The sequence below is a fragment of the Lepus europaeus genome, chromosome 17 (assembly GCF_033115175.1).
Source record: "Lepus europaeus isolate LE1 chromosome 17, mLepTim1.pri, whole genome shotgun sequence".
Taxonomy (NCBI): Eukaryota; Metazoa; Chordata; class Mammalia; order Lagomorpha; family Leporidae; genus Lepus; species Lepus europaeus.
The window spans coordinates 56,769,091-56,783,993 of record NC_084843.1 but is presented as its reverse complement, the minus strand read 5'-3'; the positions used below and the strand labels follow the sequence as shown (position 1 = coordinate 56,783,993).

General features: G+C 37.2%; 2 protein-coding genes across 2 annotated transcripts in view; one reads left to right on the top strand and one right to left on the bottom strand.

The window, feature by feature from the left end:
- LRRTM3 (leucine rich repeat transmembrane neuronal 3) overlaps positions 1-6,607 on the bottom strand; it is a 172,969-nt gene extending 166,362 nt beyond the window's left edge. The window contains exons 1-2 of the mRNA XM_062215141.1: positions 6,604-6,607; positions 4,742-6,273 (exon numbers count right to left, since the gene is read on the bottom strand). Of these exons, the coding sequence (XP_062071125.1) occupies positions 4,742-6,273; positions 6,604-6,607 (1,536 nt within the window). The remainder of the gene's footprint in view (positions 1-4,741; positions 6,274-6,603) is intronic.
- Positions 1-14,903, top strand: part of CTNNA3 (catenin alpha 3) — a 1,620,267-nt gene that overhangs the window by 626,292 nt on the left and 979,072 nt on the right. The gene's annotated exons all lie outside the window — the stretch shown is intronic.

The window sequence follows — 14,903 nt, the reverse complement described above, 5'->3', positions numbered from 1 at the left end:
ACATGGAATGGAAATATATATATACACACACACACACACAAATGGTCAAAGGTAAATTCTATACTCATATTGATATAAGTGAATTTGGACTTCTGTAACATAGACTCTCAATTGCTTTTTGACCTATGCCAAACATAGAATACCAGTACACTCACCAAGAAGCACTGAGTGCTCTTTGAAAATAGTGGATTGCTTCCATTTTAGTGTTTACAAAGTACTGCTCATATTTGGTCCTTTCAATAATCATGAATAATCAATAGAATATATCCATTTTTTACATGAGAAAGTTACAGTCCAGAAAAACTTAAAAGTTGTCTTGAAAACACTTGATTAGCAAAAGGTAGAGAATCTTGAATTTATGTCTCAATTTCTAAGGCCCATATTCTACCATATGTGGCTATAATATTTTCTGCAAATGAAAAGGAATTATAAACAATTTTATTTACTATTTTCGAAGCAATTTTATTGTATTCTACCTTATAAATCAAAATCATCAATGACTTTGGAGATCAAGCAAAATTGGGTCCCATTCTGTAGGCTTATGATTAGGGCAATAGTCACTTTCACTTGTATATTTTTTCCCTTTTTAAAAGCCACTTTTACAAGCTATTCCACTTAACTTAGCTTTTTCATTTAAATGTACTGATATTATTTTTCTTACCCATAGTTTCTCCCAACTGCCTCTGATTTTTATGTATCTAGCTAAAGAATACAAGAATAGAAAACTGCATGGATTTGCTGCAGGTCTAGATTCTAATAAGAACCCAGGGAAAACAGGAATAGAACAAGCAACATAATTCCTGAGTTTTTTATTTCTCGTGGCTCAGTAATTCTCATCTGTCATACCTGTAAATCATTTTGTCTTAGGCTTCCTGTTCCGATACTTGTTTCTGATGCTTGTTTAATCCACACTTTAAATAAACTATTTGAGTTCTCATCTTAGTAAATGTCAAGGGAAGAGAAGATGGATCGTGCACCTATAGCATCCTAAAAACCTTTGCCAAATCCGTGAATCTGACTCTGCATTATCCTTCCCCAGAAGGAGAGCGTAATTTCATTATCCATGAATCATCACCTCTTAGACTGTAACATCATTGTCAGAGAGCCTAATAGAACCAGTGTTCAGCTGGCTGAAAAGGGGGAGGGAGGGAGAAAGCACTGAGGCAAAGCACAGGTCACTGGCATGATCAGCAACTGGAGACTTCTAGAGACAGAACCGGTGGCCTCCTTCCCTTAATATCTCTGATATCCCTTCTAATAATAAATAACTGTTGCTTATTCTTTCAATATTTATATATTGAAATTTGATTTCCCAATCTAAATTACATCATGTTTCAGTATCCTGCCTATAGAAAATAATAACCTATTTAATTAAAAATTCAGACTATTTGGCTAATATCAGTGCATGTAAAAAATTTAAGCAATTTCTTACCTATTCTCATTGCATTGTTATTTGTGCTTCATCTTTGGACAGATTTATAGCCCTTAGTACAAGTTCTATGGCCTCTGTTCTGATGTTACTAAAAAAGTCATTGTGAAAAATAAAACTTTTAAAAACCACATAATAATTATGTTTCAAGAGAAATCAGCTAAGTAAAATTCAAATCTGGCGTACAGATAAACGGCAACATACCTGTTGTTAAGTACCTTTCTGCAAGGATTGAGGATAAAAAGCTGCGATGCATGAATAAACTGTGGTTAGTCTAATCAGCCACTGGAGGTCACTGCTGCTCCATAGAAAAACAGTTTATTGCCTGTTGGCCTACCTAGGTAGTTGACTTCAACAAATCAAGCAAAAAATGACTTAAATCCTATAAAAAAAAATGTAAACATCCTTGGAAAATACAAACTCACTTAAAATGAAAGTATCTTTAATCAGTATTGCTTACAAGATTGTGGCACTGGGATTGTTAACTCTATGCTATGGTAGCACCATGATTATTGGGACTTAGAAAATGGGGAGAAAAAACCCACACATGCAGTTCAGAGAGACTAAGCTGCATTTCTTCTCTGTCATGATAGCATGCAGAGTACTAACGGAGTCCATTCTGCATCAGGGTGTCTCTTGTCAGGCTTTTAATTTAACTGTTGTTGCCTTTCAGGGAGGTCAGATATTTAGCGTGAATTTACCCTAGAAAATTGAATATCAGTAATGTTTCCCTAAGATATAGTAAGTTTAAAAGACTTATGAAAATATATTTATGATCTGTAGTCCAGAAAGTGCCATGGGGTGGAGGTTGAGGGTAACAACTTTTGATCAGAACACTTGTCAGTTGGCTTTGCAAATTTACAATGGAGAAGTGGTTAATGTCTAACCTACAAGAGTTACATGTTTGTGTCCAGAAGATACTGAGAACTGGAGAGGCTTCCAGTTCCCCAAAAGTAGGGGGAGAAAAGAACTTTTTTGTAATTTCATGTCTGGAATCAAAATCAGTTATATCATCTATTCTTATATTTATAAGTTGGGCTTACAAAATGATCAGCCATCAAAATGGTCATTTGTTTACAGAATGGCTTTCAATTTTAGAAACACTTTACATTCAATATATATATTTTATATATAGTAGTAGTACCATAGCATCTGAATTAAAATGTAAGTATAAATGTGTGTTATCTAAATATACTTGGAATCCATCACAAATGAAGCAGAATATCGTCAATAAACAGAAATGGGCTTTCTCACTGCATTTAATTAATATAATCAACTTAATACAGATAAAAATGAGACTGACCAGAGAAAATTTCTTTCTAGATGGAATATGTATTTACTGCTTTATGAAAAAATTTAAATTACAACTTAAGTGAAAAACATTATAGTAGACTCAGTCATCTAGCTCATAGTACTGTAAAGAAGTATTTGCATTATTAATTAATTGGAAATATGTGGCTATTTGTCATTAATAAATATATATTCAATAATTATTCATTAGTAAATATATTATAGCCATAATGCTTTTCTAAACTGGCATCTAATTGAAGATTTAATCAAAATTCAAGTACCTTGATAAATCCACTATAAGTGTTTCTATTTCTTTATTGCTTCAGAAGTATGATTTTAATTATCTGGCTTCCTTGCAATTATATTTCATAGTGACTTGCCTAGATTTTTTTTTCTCTTAGCATATGATAATCCTCCATACTATATAAAAATGCTGGTAAAAATAGCCATTCACTTTTTCTCTTTGCTGCAGTGATTCTGTTTGAAAGAACAGAGACATGGTTAAAGATGTAGGGCTTGGCAAGCCAAATTAAATGAAACAGCCCCAATGTTGCAATTCCTGGCTTTTGCTCATATGATACAACTGTTCATTGTGGAGGATGAAAGACATGATATAGACTAAAGATATTTTTCTAAAATCTTAATGGACTATGGTTCAAGTTATTTAAATACAGAGTCTATATTTTTGCTGCAGTCAATAAACTTTCACCAATGACATGAAAACATGCATGCAGCTTGCAGATTGCCAACAGGATCTGTACAGAGTTGTACTGATGGATGAGTTCACAATACAGATGAACATGGTAATGTCAACAGTAGCAAAGAAAAAAAAAACTGTGTGGTGGTTGTTTTTTTCCTCCTTTAAGATTTATTTTATGCATTAGTTAAGGTGTTTTCAAATTCATCTTGTTGAATGAGGTTGTTGGTGGAAAGCATGCCTTGGAATGTGTTCTCTACACATCTGAATGAAATGTCAGTCATTAGGGTACTGGTGTGTGCAGGGAACATCATGGAATACAACAGGACAGGCTGGCAAACCCTGAACAGAAGAACATGACAGAACTAATGATTACACTGACTATATTAGGGTCTTAAAAAAAAAAAAAAAAAAAAAAAAAAAAAAAAAAAGCTGTGAAGAGAAATTCAGGTAAGCTTCCAGCCACATGCATGTAGCAAGCTGGGTTCACATCTGCAACAGTATCTCTAAACACTGCCTAATGTAAGGAGCCGTGGGGGAAATCTGCTTCCTTAAATTTGCCTCTTGACTATTTAATTAATTATCTAGGAAACATACAACCTAGAAAAAGTGACAATGAAACCTCAGGTCTGATTTATCATGGCTGGGTCTCACAGACAGGCTTCAAGTGTAAAACTTTGTATTTTTCACCATGCTCACATTTTACAGTTGTCCACTTTGGCAGTATTTTAACACTGCAACATGTATTCTTTATCTGTGCATGGCTTATTGTAATTCAGATACCTCTGCTAATATTACTACTTTAATCCAGTATGGTCTTTAGATATGTTCCTACATTTTCTTTTTCTAAACCCGGCATTGTTTTAAAAGCTCTTTCCATAGTGTTCCTATAATCAAGCTATCTCCTAGAATCAGCTCAAGCTCTGAGTCCCTGGGATCACACACCCCTTTCCTTGATTTGTCAATTAACTACAAATCTTTGTTTTTATCAGGAGAGTAACAGCAAGTGTGGGGATTACTTATGGAAGAAGTTTTATCTTAAAAACCATGAGACAGTAAAGCAATCAGTAAAAGGTCACATACAATAGGTATTATTTTAAACCAGAGTTCAAGCTTCACATTGATTGTGGTATTTAAATCTCAATGGGTTGATTATGTGCGAAAGGAAAATGACCAGTGTTATGAATGCACTAAGACAGGGAAGGACCTTGCCAGCAAAGTGAGATGGGGATGGGGGCACCGTGTTCCCTTTATAGTCACCAGAGTTCATTAAAGACCACTTATTTCCCGGCTTTTAAGAGCGTTTTTATCACAATGGTTCATACCTCACATTCCCTGGAGCCTGATTTGTTATAGGTGCAGGGTCCCGTCCCATTAAGCAGCATCTCGCTGGTCTCCGTGTTGGTAGGTTTATAATCTACGTAAAATTCCTGGGTGCTGGGAGTCATTTGCTTTAGTGACTGTCTTTTCTTTTTCCTGTGCCTTCGCATGAGGGAGCGCTGCTGCAGCTGCTTCATGCTGGCAGGGTACCGCTTCCATGACACGTAGATAACGAGCAGGATGACAAGTACGGACAGGAAGAGGGCCACACTCCCTGCGATGATTTTATGGAAAGAGATGTGCTCCGTGTCAGCATCGGTCTCTGGGCCGGGCTCCGTAGCTCCCACTGTGGGGGGCAAAGGAGGTTTGCTCTCGTGCTTCGGCCTGGGGAGCTTGGGCTTAAACGTTGGCTTTGGGAGAGCCCTGGCCAGATCAAACCTCTCCGTGGTACTTTTGCCACATATGCTGTAGTTCTTCACTGCATCAATCACATTTACTCCTTGCAGTTCTTTGGGACTGGCACAGATAATTGTATTCTCCCTCAGACCTTTAAAACTTTTCAGCCAGTTTACCAGGGAGCAAATATTTCTGCTGCATTCCCATATATTCCCGGCAAGACTGATGTCATTGAGGGATATCCAAGAATCCAGAATCTCTTGACCAATAAATGTGAGCTTGTTGGAATCCAGGTTGAGGCGCTGCAGATTCGGGACACACTGGAAAACACTGGGTCCACTGAAAGCTTCGATCTCATTGCCTGATAAATCAAGCCTTTGTAATGAGCTCCAGGTCCAGGACATGGTCTGTCCTATGACACTGATTTTATTCCATTGCAAGTAAAGATTCTGAAGGCTCACCAACCTTGGAAAAAGGGCCAGGTTGAGCTTGGAAAATTGATTGTGCTCCAGATGAAGTTCTTTGAGTCTGATCATGCCAGCAAAAACATTCCTGGCTAAGCTTCGGATCCTGTTATATCCCAGGTCCAAAAGTTCTAGGTTGCGGCAGTCTTGGAATATTCGCACAGGGATGGTTCTCAGGGAGTTGGACCGTAAATGTAAACTCAGCAGCTTCCGCAAGCCCCGAAACTGTTCAGAACCCAGAGAATGCAGCTGATTATAGGACAGATCCAAGTTCCGTAAATTTGTCACAGGTCTGAAGGTATTGTTAAGAAAATAGGAGATCCTATTGGAACTCAGAATCAACTCTTTGAGTCTGCGTATTCCATTAAAAGCATTCTCATCAATATTGCTGATATGGTTATGGTCAAGGTATAGCCAGGTGAGCTGGTTGAGCCCTTTAAATTGATTATACTTAAGTTTTTGAAGGCTGTTATAGCGAAGGGATAAACCTAAGCAACCAGCAGATATACTTGAGGGTATCTCCTGTAATTTCTGAGATTCACAATAAACCATTTTGCCTTCACACCTACAGCCCTTAGGGCATCCTCGTTCGGCAGAAGACAGCATTGTCAGTAAGACAGTGGGGGCTATAACCAGTGCTACAGCTGATCCGCTCAGTAGCCTAATTACATTGAAACCTGGAAATAAAAACAACTTAGAAAAGTTATCCCCCCAAAAAAGAATTCATTTTTAATCAAACAAAAATAGGCATATATTTTCATTTTTAAGAATGTAAATCTAGGTAACAACATTTAACATCAAATATCATCTCCTTGTAATTTAAAAAGGTTTGCCTTTAAGGTTTTTTTTTTTTAATTGTTAAACAAGAAATCATGTCCATTAAGCAATTGAATTTATAGTCTTAGATCAGAGCAAGGTAATCTCTAAAATCATTAAGGCAGAATTATTACACAGACTAGAGGGTTTTTTTTTTTTTTTTAAGAAGAAAAGAAAATGACAAAACATACCCATCCTTTGTATTGTTCAAAGGTCGTCCTTAAGTCTTTTGCTTTGGCTTAGGGGGCCACTTGCATGACAGCCCCTGTCAGCTGCACTGTAGTGAGTCAGGGCTCACTGACACCCAGGAAGAAAAATTGGACCCCTTGGGAGATGGACCGATTTTGGAACATTATTCTTTGCCAGCCACGCAGAACACTCCAAGAACAAATAAATCCCAAAAGCGCATTTGTAGCAAAACATCAAAATCTTCCTAGGTAATAGGATCTTCATGGATATTACGTTTTTGCATCTTTACAGGTTTTTTGGGGGGTGGGGGGGGAAGAAGGGGGCTAAAAAAAAAAACTGTCTTCTACAATTTCTTCTTATCAGAAAGCATGATGTATTCCTTCAGGCAACGTGGGGCTACCTGAGCGGCCACATCTGTATTCCATAGCCCAGCTGTTCCTGTGTTGAGCACCCAGTTCAGCCACAGAGCTGCGTTGGAGCCCAGAAGGCAGGAGAGCCCCGTACCGTGCACACGCTCAGCTCACTTCTGCAGACTGTCATTCTGAAAGCTGCTCGGACTGTTGCTTTGGTTTCAGTGAATGCAGTCTTATGTAAAGCTGCCCCCAGTGGTGAAGAACATTATGGGCATGTGCAGAAATGCCTCTCTTTTATCTTGCAAATGAGCAGGCTCTCTGCTAGAAAATGAATGATTCTTTTAGGTGGCTCAATAGGAACTGAATGGTCACCATAATCAATAACTAGCAGCATTTTTTTGTGGTTTCCAAGTCTTGTTTTACAATTTGGCAACATCTTTATTGTTTGCGTCCTCTTAATCACTAAACATGTGCTGCCCAGAGTTTTTCTGGAGCTTGACATTAAGTTCACAGACCGAATGTCAATTTCCCTTAACCTCGAGGTAGTCTTTGAACTGAAATTTGTAAAATGAATTATTGAGCTTTTCTCAGAGAAGCATTAACTGCTTGCCCATTTGACCTCTTGGAGTCACAGTGATTATATTATGCAAGGTGTCTCAGGATGCAAGACCACATGCATTTTGGAATAGAAAAGATAACGAAAAACATATAGAATGATGGGTCCAATAGCCTTTCTGATTTCATGGGCAAGATGTAATGGTTTTTATGGCTTAAGATTTGGTTCGTGGTTTTAGTTACTGTCTTTTTTTTTTTAAGATTAAAAACAATTTTTAGAGCCAGTATAAGAATCAAGAGGTCATTTGGTTCATAGTTTATTTATGCTACTGGTATTTATTATATGCTGTGTTATGTATGTGTTACATACATAATATTTACTGAGCTCTTCCTATGTGCTTAGATGGACTTTCTTATTTTGTCTTTAAGCAATAGTATTATTATAATTTCCATTCTTTATTTTATTTTATTTATTTATTTTTTGACAGGCAGAGTGGACAGTGAGAGAGAGAGAGATAGAAAGGTCTTCCTTTTTCCGTTGGTTCACCCCCACAGTAGCCGCTGCAGCCAGCACACCGCACCAATCTGAAGCCAGGAGCCAGGTGCTTCTCCTGGTCTCCCATGCAGGTACAGGGCCCAAGCACTTGGGCCATCCTCCACTTCCTTCCCGGGCCACAGCAGAGAGCTGGACTGGAAGAGGAGCAACCGGGACAGAATCCAGTGTCCTGACCGGGACTAGAACCCGGGGTACCGGCGCCGCAGGCGGAGGATTAGCCAAGTGAGCCGGGGCGCCGGCCTATAACCTCCATTCTAAAACTGACTAAACTAGGTTTTGAGGGGATAACTTGTCGGGAGGTCATTCATATAGCAGTCAAGTGGCAGTGCTGAGATTTAGAGCCAAGTTTCTTTTACGCTAGAACAAGCTACAAGATCCTGTTCATCTGCATTGTTACCTTCCTTTAAAAGTGAGTTGAGTTAGAATTAGACCACTTAAGAGATTGGGTAGGAAAGCTGTAATCAACACATTTTTGTTTCCTAGAATAGAACCATGTGAACTTCTTTAGTCTGATGCTATGACAGGATTAAAAAACTCAGGAGAGGCAGTTTCGCCTGGTATTTCGGAGCACAGGTTGTTGTAGCACCTAGGTCCAAATCCTGGCTCTAATTTACTAGCTAAGTAACCTTAACCAGTTATTCATATTCTCTATGCCTCAGTTTTCTCACCTGTAAAATGGACATGATAACAAAAAATGCTTCATAGGTGTGTTTTTAGAATTGTCATCTTAATAGGACTTAGAACAGCATGTGGCACATAAGAAGCCCACCTTTGCTCTTTGAATGACATTGACCTTGTGGTATTTTGCTGGTATTGAGTATTGTTTAGCATTGATTATTAATTATACCATCATAAACTCACAGAAAACTACTTTATTGAACAATTTTTTGGAATGTGTACAATGAGTTTCAGAGATTCACCTAGTCTTGCTTTCTTTGATGAGAAAACTTCCTGTATCTACATCATCTTTGATTCTAGGATCTGTATTTAATAATGCTTAATTCTTCTCTTTCACGAAGCAGAATATAGTAATATCTGCCCCATAGACATACCATTTTGTTTAAAGATAAATAATACCATTTAAGAAGTTTTACTTATTAATCTTTGTTAGGCGGTTGGCTGTGAAAACCTGGAGAGCTTCCATATTCTCCAAAGAAGAGATACTTGGTAAACCTTAGTTAGGCTAATCACAAGGAGTCTCACTGATATAGTCCAATAAAATTACCAATTCTTTGGGGTATTACACTATGAATAGGGCAGCGATTCTTCCCCAAATTTGACATGCTATGAATGCATATGAAGAACCCAGAGAACTTTTTAAAATGTTAATTTCCGAATTCCTCTTCAAGGTTATGATTTGGGGGCATGGGAGAGAGTGTGTTTATCAACACTTTTTGATGCACAAGTAGTTAAAGTAATGATTTAAATTAGTAATGTTACCGGAGAAATTGCAGGGTTCTTGTCTTCGCGCAAGAAAGAATTCAGGCGTGAGACAGAGAGTAGTGGGAGGTAAAATAGCAAGGTTTATTAAGAAGGAACATCTGTAAGGACGGATGGGCACCTCTCCAGACAGGGCCAGAGAGAGAGTGCCCAGTCCCTCAGACTGGGGGAGAGCGGGGCTGCATGGGTGAGTGGAGAGTACACCCGGCCAGGCCAGGCGGGCGGCTCAGCAAAGATGCAGAGAGCTGAGCGCGCAGTCCAGTTGAGGCTGGGGGTTTTAAGGAGACGGGTCTTGCTTCCCCACCTCTGCTCCTCTTGGAACAAAGGGCTTTTTGGATGTAAATAGAAAAACTTCTCTTGAAGGTCTGAAACAAAGGACTTTATGGATGCAAATGTTATCAGACCTGAGGAAGGGAGCAGGGTGTTTGACATGCAGATACTGGGCTGCACCTGGGAGATTGTGGAAGATTTATCAGGCAGGAAGCAGGAGGGGTGAGGGTCTCCACCTGGCAGGTTATCAGGTAGAAGGGGGCAGGGCAGGCAGGATGCGAAATCTGGGCTTCCCCTGAAACCTTGTTAGGATGACTTTGAGATGCAGATGCATATAGATGTCTTCTCTTTAGGCCTGTCACACACACATAAGCTCATAACTGACTTCCTACCTAACAGTAAGTGTTCTCCTCGTACAAAGAGAGAATGTGAAAACTTAAAAAGTCAATGTTTTGTTTCCTTAAATTTCTCTAGTAGCTACAATATCACTTGGCACATTACAAATGCTCAATGAATATTTATTGAATGAATTAATTTTAAGGGAGTCATAAGTACAGTGGGAATAGTAGAAACTGATTATGTAATATTAGTCTTATGTACAAGGGAGTGAACTATATAGATTTCCTTGTAGTGATCCACAAGCATTTTGTACAAAGTATTCTGAAAGTACATATGTGAGATAGCAAGAAACTAGATAGTGAGAAATCATAGATCACCAACAGGTGATCTTCACTTTTTATGAAGACATCTCTTGTCATTGTAGTTAAATCTTAAATGTCATTTGTAAATATACTTTAAAACATTCCCTTAGGCACACTACAGGATGGTAACACTGAGCCTTTATTATCTAATATCCCAAATGGAACGTGACAATTTGTATCTCTCAAAAAATACTAAAGGAATATCTGTGTTCCTTTAAAGCCTCTGCTTCATCTTCTCGTTCTCCCTGCTTGTCCGTGGAAACTAGCCATGGTTGTGTTGTTTTGCCCAACAGCAGGAGGGGTCTACTCTAGGATGGCTGAAGAACCTATTAACTGTATCTTTTGTATCTGTGCCTCACTTGCAGTCAAGAAGTATCAGAGGAGCCTACAGTGATTGTAATTCTCTCACTTCATTTTTCCTAGGACAAATCTTGAATTCTCTGCTGTGTGACATACTTTGTCCTTAGTTTTCAGACATTTTCATGATACTTTAGCTCTAGATCTTATCATGCTCCATCCCTCTTACTTCATACTCACAGTTGGGTCTTCCAATTGATATTTGCTATAAACACTGACCATTTGATCTACTTTTAAAGAGTAATCAGCAGCCACTCTTGGATTGTGTTGGCTAATAGGCAGTCTGTATGGTCTGTAACTTGGAAACAGTTCTTAAGTTTGTGTCATCATCAGATCTGTCCTGGTTCAGTGTAATGAAGCACTTGAAGAGGGAAGATTATCCATCAGGCTAGTTTAGAAATAGAAAAATAAAATAATGCAATTCTAAACTACACTGTGTATTTGAACCTACAGAAATTAAAAAAAAAACAAAAACAGAGTAGTCCCTCAAAAGAGAAAAAAAGCTTATGGTCTCAACAGTTAGTAATTTGCTGGTATATTTTTAAAGTTTATCCTCCATTAACTTGTTCAATAGAAGAAAAATTATACTATATTATGTATTTAGCAACTTCTTTTGTAGATAACACCACATATAGAACAAACCATGAACTACATGATAAGTACATTTCCCTAATGAATCTAGAGCCTTAATGATTTATAAAATTTTAAAACACAGTATCATCTATCTCAAGACTGTTTTTGATATACTTGTGGTATTTCAAATAGCTAAACATGTTTTTGTTTGAATTGAGTGTATAAAGTTTGGTATATAATACTAAATCTTAATAAAATATGAAACCGCATTACAAAATATAAACTTAGAAAATCAGACTGAAAAAGGATGTACTGATATGTCAACAACAGTTAGTGTGAGACTTTTTTTTTAAAATAAATATGTAGTTTGAATACACATTATGTACTAGACACTGTTCCAGATACTTGGAGTCTATCAGTGTAGAGGAAAAAAAAAACCAAAAAACCTGTGTTCTAGTGAAACTTACATTCTAATGGGATAAGATAGTTAATAAAGAAAATAAACACATAGTATAGTAACAGGTATGTACTGTAGGAAAATAACAGTAAAAAGTATAAGTGTAAGGGAGATTGGAAGCCAGGGAAGAAGTGGATCACAATTTTAAATAGGATGATTAGACTCTTAAGAAATTTCTTGCACAAACCTTTGAAGGAGATAGCTAGTTAGACATGGCTATATATGCAATAGCCAGTGCAAAGACTCTAAGGTGAAAAGCAGGTCATGTCTTCAATGAATAGCAAGGAGACCAAACAATTTAGAATAGTTAAAGTAGTAGAGTAATTGGAGATGAAGTCAGAGAATTTCTAGGTATAGATAATGAAGGTCTTGGGTGTTGTGGTTAAGAATGTGGCTTTATTCTAGAGTAAACAGTAGTAACCTCAAGATTTTGTGCAGAGGAAAGATAAAATCAAGTTAAAAGGATAAAGATAAAAGCTTTCCTCCTGTATACTGAATGTCTTCAGTGCCCTCAAATTTGTGTTTGAAAGCCCAGTACTCAATGTGATGTCATTTGGACCAAGAGCCTTTATGAGTTAATTGGGTCATGAGGCTGGAGCCCTGGTGATAAGATTAATGAAATTATAAGGATAAGAAGAGATATGAAAGAACGTGCTTCCCAACTCTCTCTCTGCTTGTGGCCATGAGAAAACAGGAGAAGCTGCTGTCCACAAACCAAAAATCAAACCTTCTCTAAACACTGTATCTGTTGGTGCCTAGATCTTGAACTTCTCATCTTCTAAAACTGTGAGACAGAAATATTTGTTGTGTAAACTACCCAGTATATAGCATTTTTATAACATCTCACTTGACTAAGACAATCAGTTTTGTTGTTATGGGAATAGACCCTGAAGGGACAAGAGTAGAAGCAGAGAGGAAGTAGGAGAAAGATGCTAATAATTGGTCCAGTTCAGTTGCAGAAGTTGTAACAATTGATTAGTCTCTGGATATATTCTAAATAAAACCATTAGGATTTTTCTAATGGACTAGAAGTAGAGGTAAGAGATAAAAAGAGAAAGATGGCTCATGCTTTTATAGACTAAGATAATGAAGTGATGGTAAACTCCTCAGCTGTTTCTGGGTGCTAAGTTTTGGGAGTAAAATAAAATGTTCACCATATTTGAATTAAATTTGGATTTGGCTTTCACTTGTCTTCAGTTTTATGAGATTTTGATTTTGGAAAACCTCTTTTTGATATTAAGGTTCAAAGAATCATGATGCACTTTTGAAATATTTTAAAGTTTTTTTTTTTTTTTTTAACAGAACGTATAAAATGATTAGCACGAATAGTCTCCAAACAGTAGCAGCATGGCTTTCTATTCAAATGGCTTGGGCAGAGGTAAAATCTTTGCATATGGCCTTGGGAGGCAATGAACCCTAGAGCATTGAGGAAAATTGAAATTGAAAATTACATAAAGACTGGATATGATAAAAATTGAAATCACTGTAGAAAATATGTTTAGTGAATCCAAAATGTATTTTATAATAATTTAGAGATTAATTTATACTGCTTATTGTATATGCCAGTGAAATTTGGAATCTAGAAATGATTCTGATCAAACTTCTCAGGATCTCAGTTCGCTCATCTGTGAAACAGGACTAATAAAGCTGACCCATTTGCTTATAAGGGTTTCATTTGGGAAAAATTTCTATAGTTTATATGTAAGTACATTATACATTATAAAGTGTAATCAAATATTTATGGAATCAGAGTACATATGAGAAAATCGTCTTTTGATTCAGTCTAGCATATACTATAATGGGCATTTAAGGATCACCAATATTACCATAGATGAGTCAAAATTTATAAATTTTATTTAAAAAACATTCCTTTTGTACCACAATTTTAAAGATTATTTATTTATTTACTTGAGAGGCAAAGTTACAGACAGAGAGAGGGAGAGACAAAAGAAAGGTCTTCCATCCTCTAGTTCACTCCCCAAATTGCCGCGATGTCTGGAGCCAAGCCAATCTGAAGCCAGGAGCTAGAGTTTCTTCTGGGTCTCCTGCATGGGTGCAGGGACCCAAGCACTTGAATCATCTTCCACTACTTTCCCAGTTCACATGCAGAGAGCTGGAAGAGAAGAGGAGCAGCTGGGACATGAACCAGTGCCTGTGGGGGATGCTAGTGCTGCAGGCAGAGGCTTAGCGTGCTACGCCACCACACCAGCTCCTCTACCACAATTTTAATATCCCATTTGTTATACATCATACATCACTGACATTCTGTATTTTAACTAATAAAGTACTTTCCCCAATAAAAGCATGTGATACAGATAATATTAAGAGCTTAATGTTTGTGATCCTGTTGATAATAGGGTTTTGTGAAATGATTTCATTTTTAATTAACTATATTCATATGCATTTCTGTATTTTAATTATATACTGATCTTCATCAGAATATTAACAATTCTCCAGATTATCTTTGATTTCCAATCTGCTTGCTTTAAGGGCTCCATTAAAAACCCTATCTGGTCACATATGGCTATGAGTGAACATATCTGACTTAGATAAATGGATGAGAATTTTCCAGGCTGGGCCATTAAAATGATCTCTTGGTGCCTTTCTGGAAAGAGAAACAAAGTGAGACCTTACAAGGTCAATACAATACATCCACCCCTCTTACCTGAAGATGCATTTATGCAGCATCAATCCATGTTCTCAGATTTTATTGCATTCCTCACTGTCACTTCCTGCAGAGGTAGCCCTAAGCTAAATTTGAAAATGGGAAAATCTAACAACTCTTACAGTATAATCTTTACTGGCATAATTCCGAAGCCCAAAAAGACTATGTGACTTTAAATTTTTTTTCTTTTTTTAGTGGAAATTTTAAAACACGCAGCAGAATAGAGAGAATGATACACTCAACATCAACTTCAGTAATTATCAGTATTTTGCTAATTTTACTTCATCTACTCTCACACCTCTTCCCACATACATCCACATTTATATTTTGTTCTAGAGTATTTTAAAAGCAAATCTCCAGCATCATAGAAGTAGA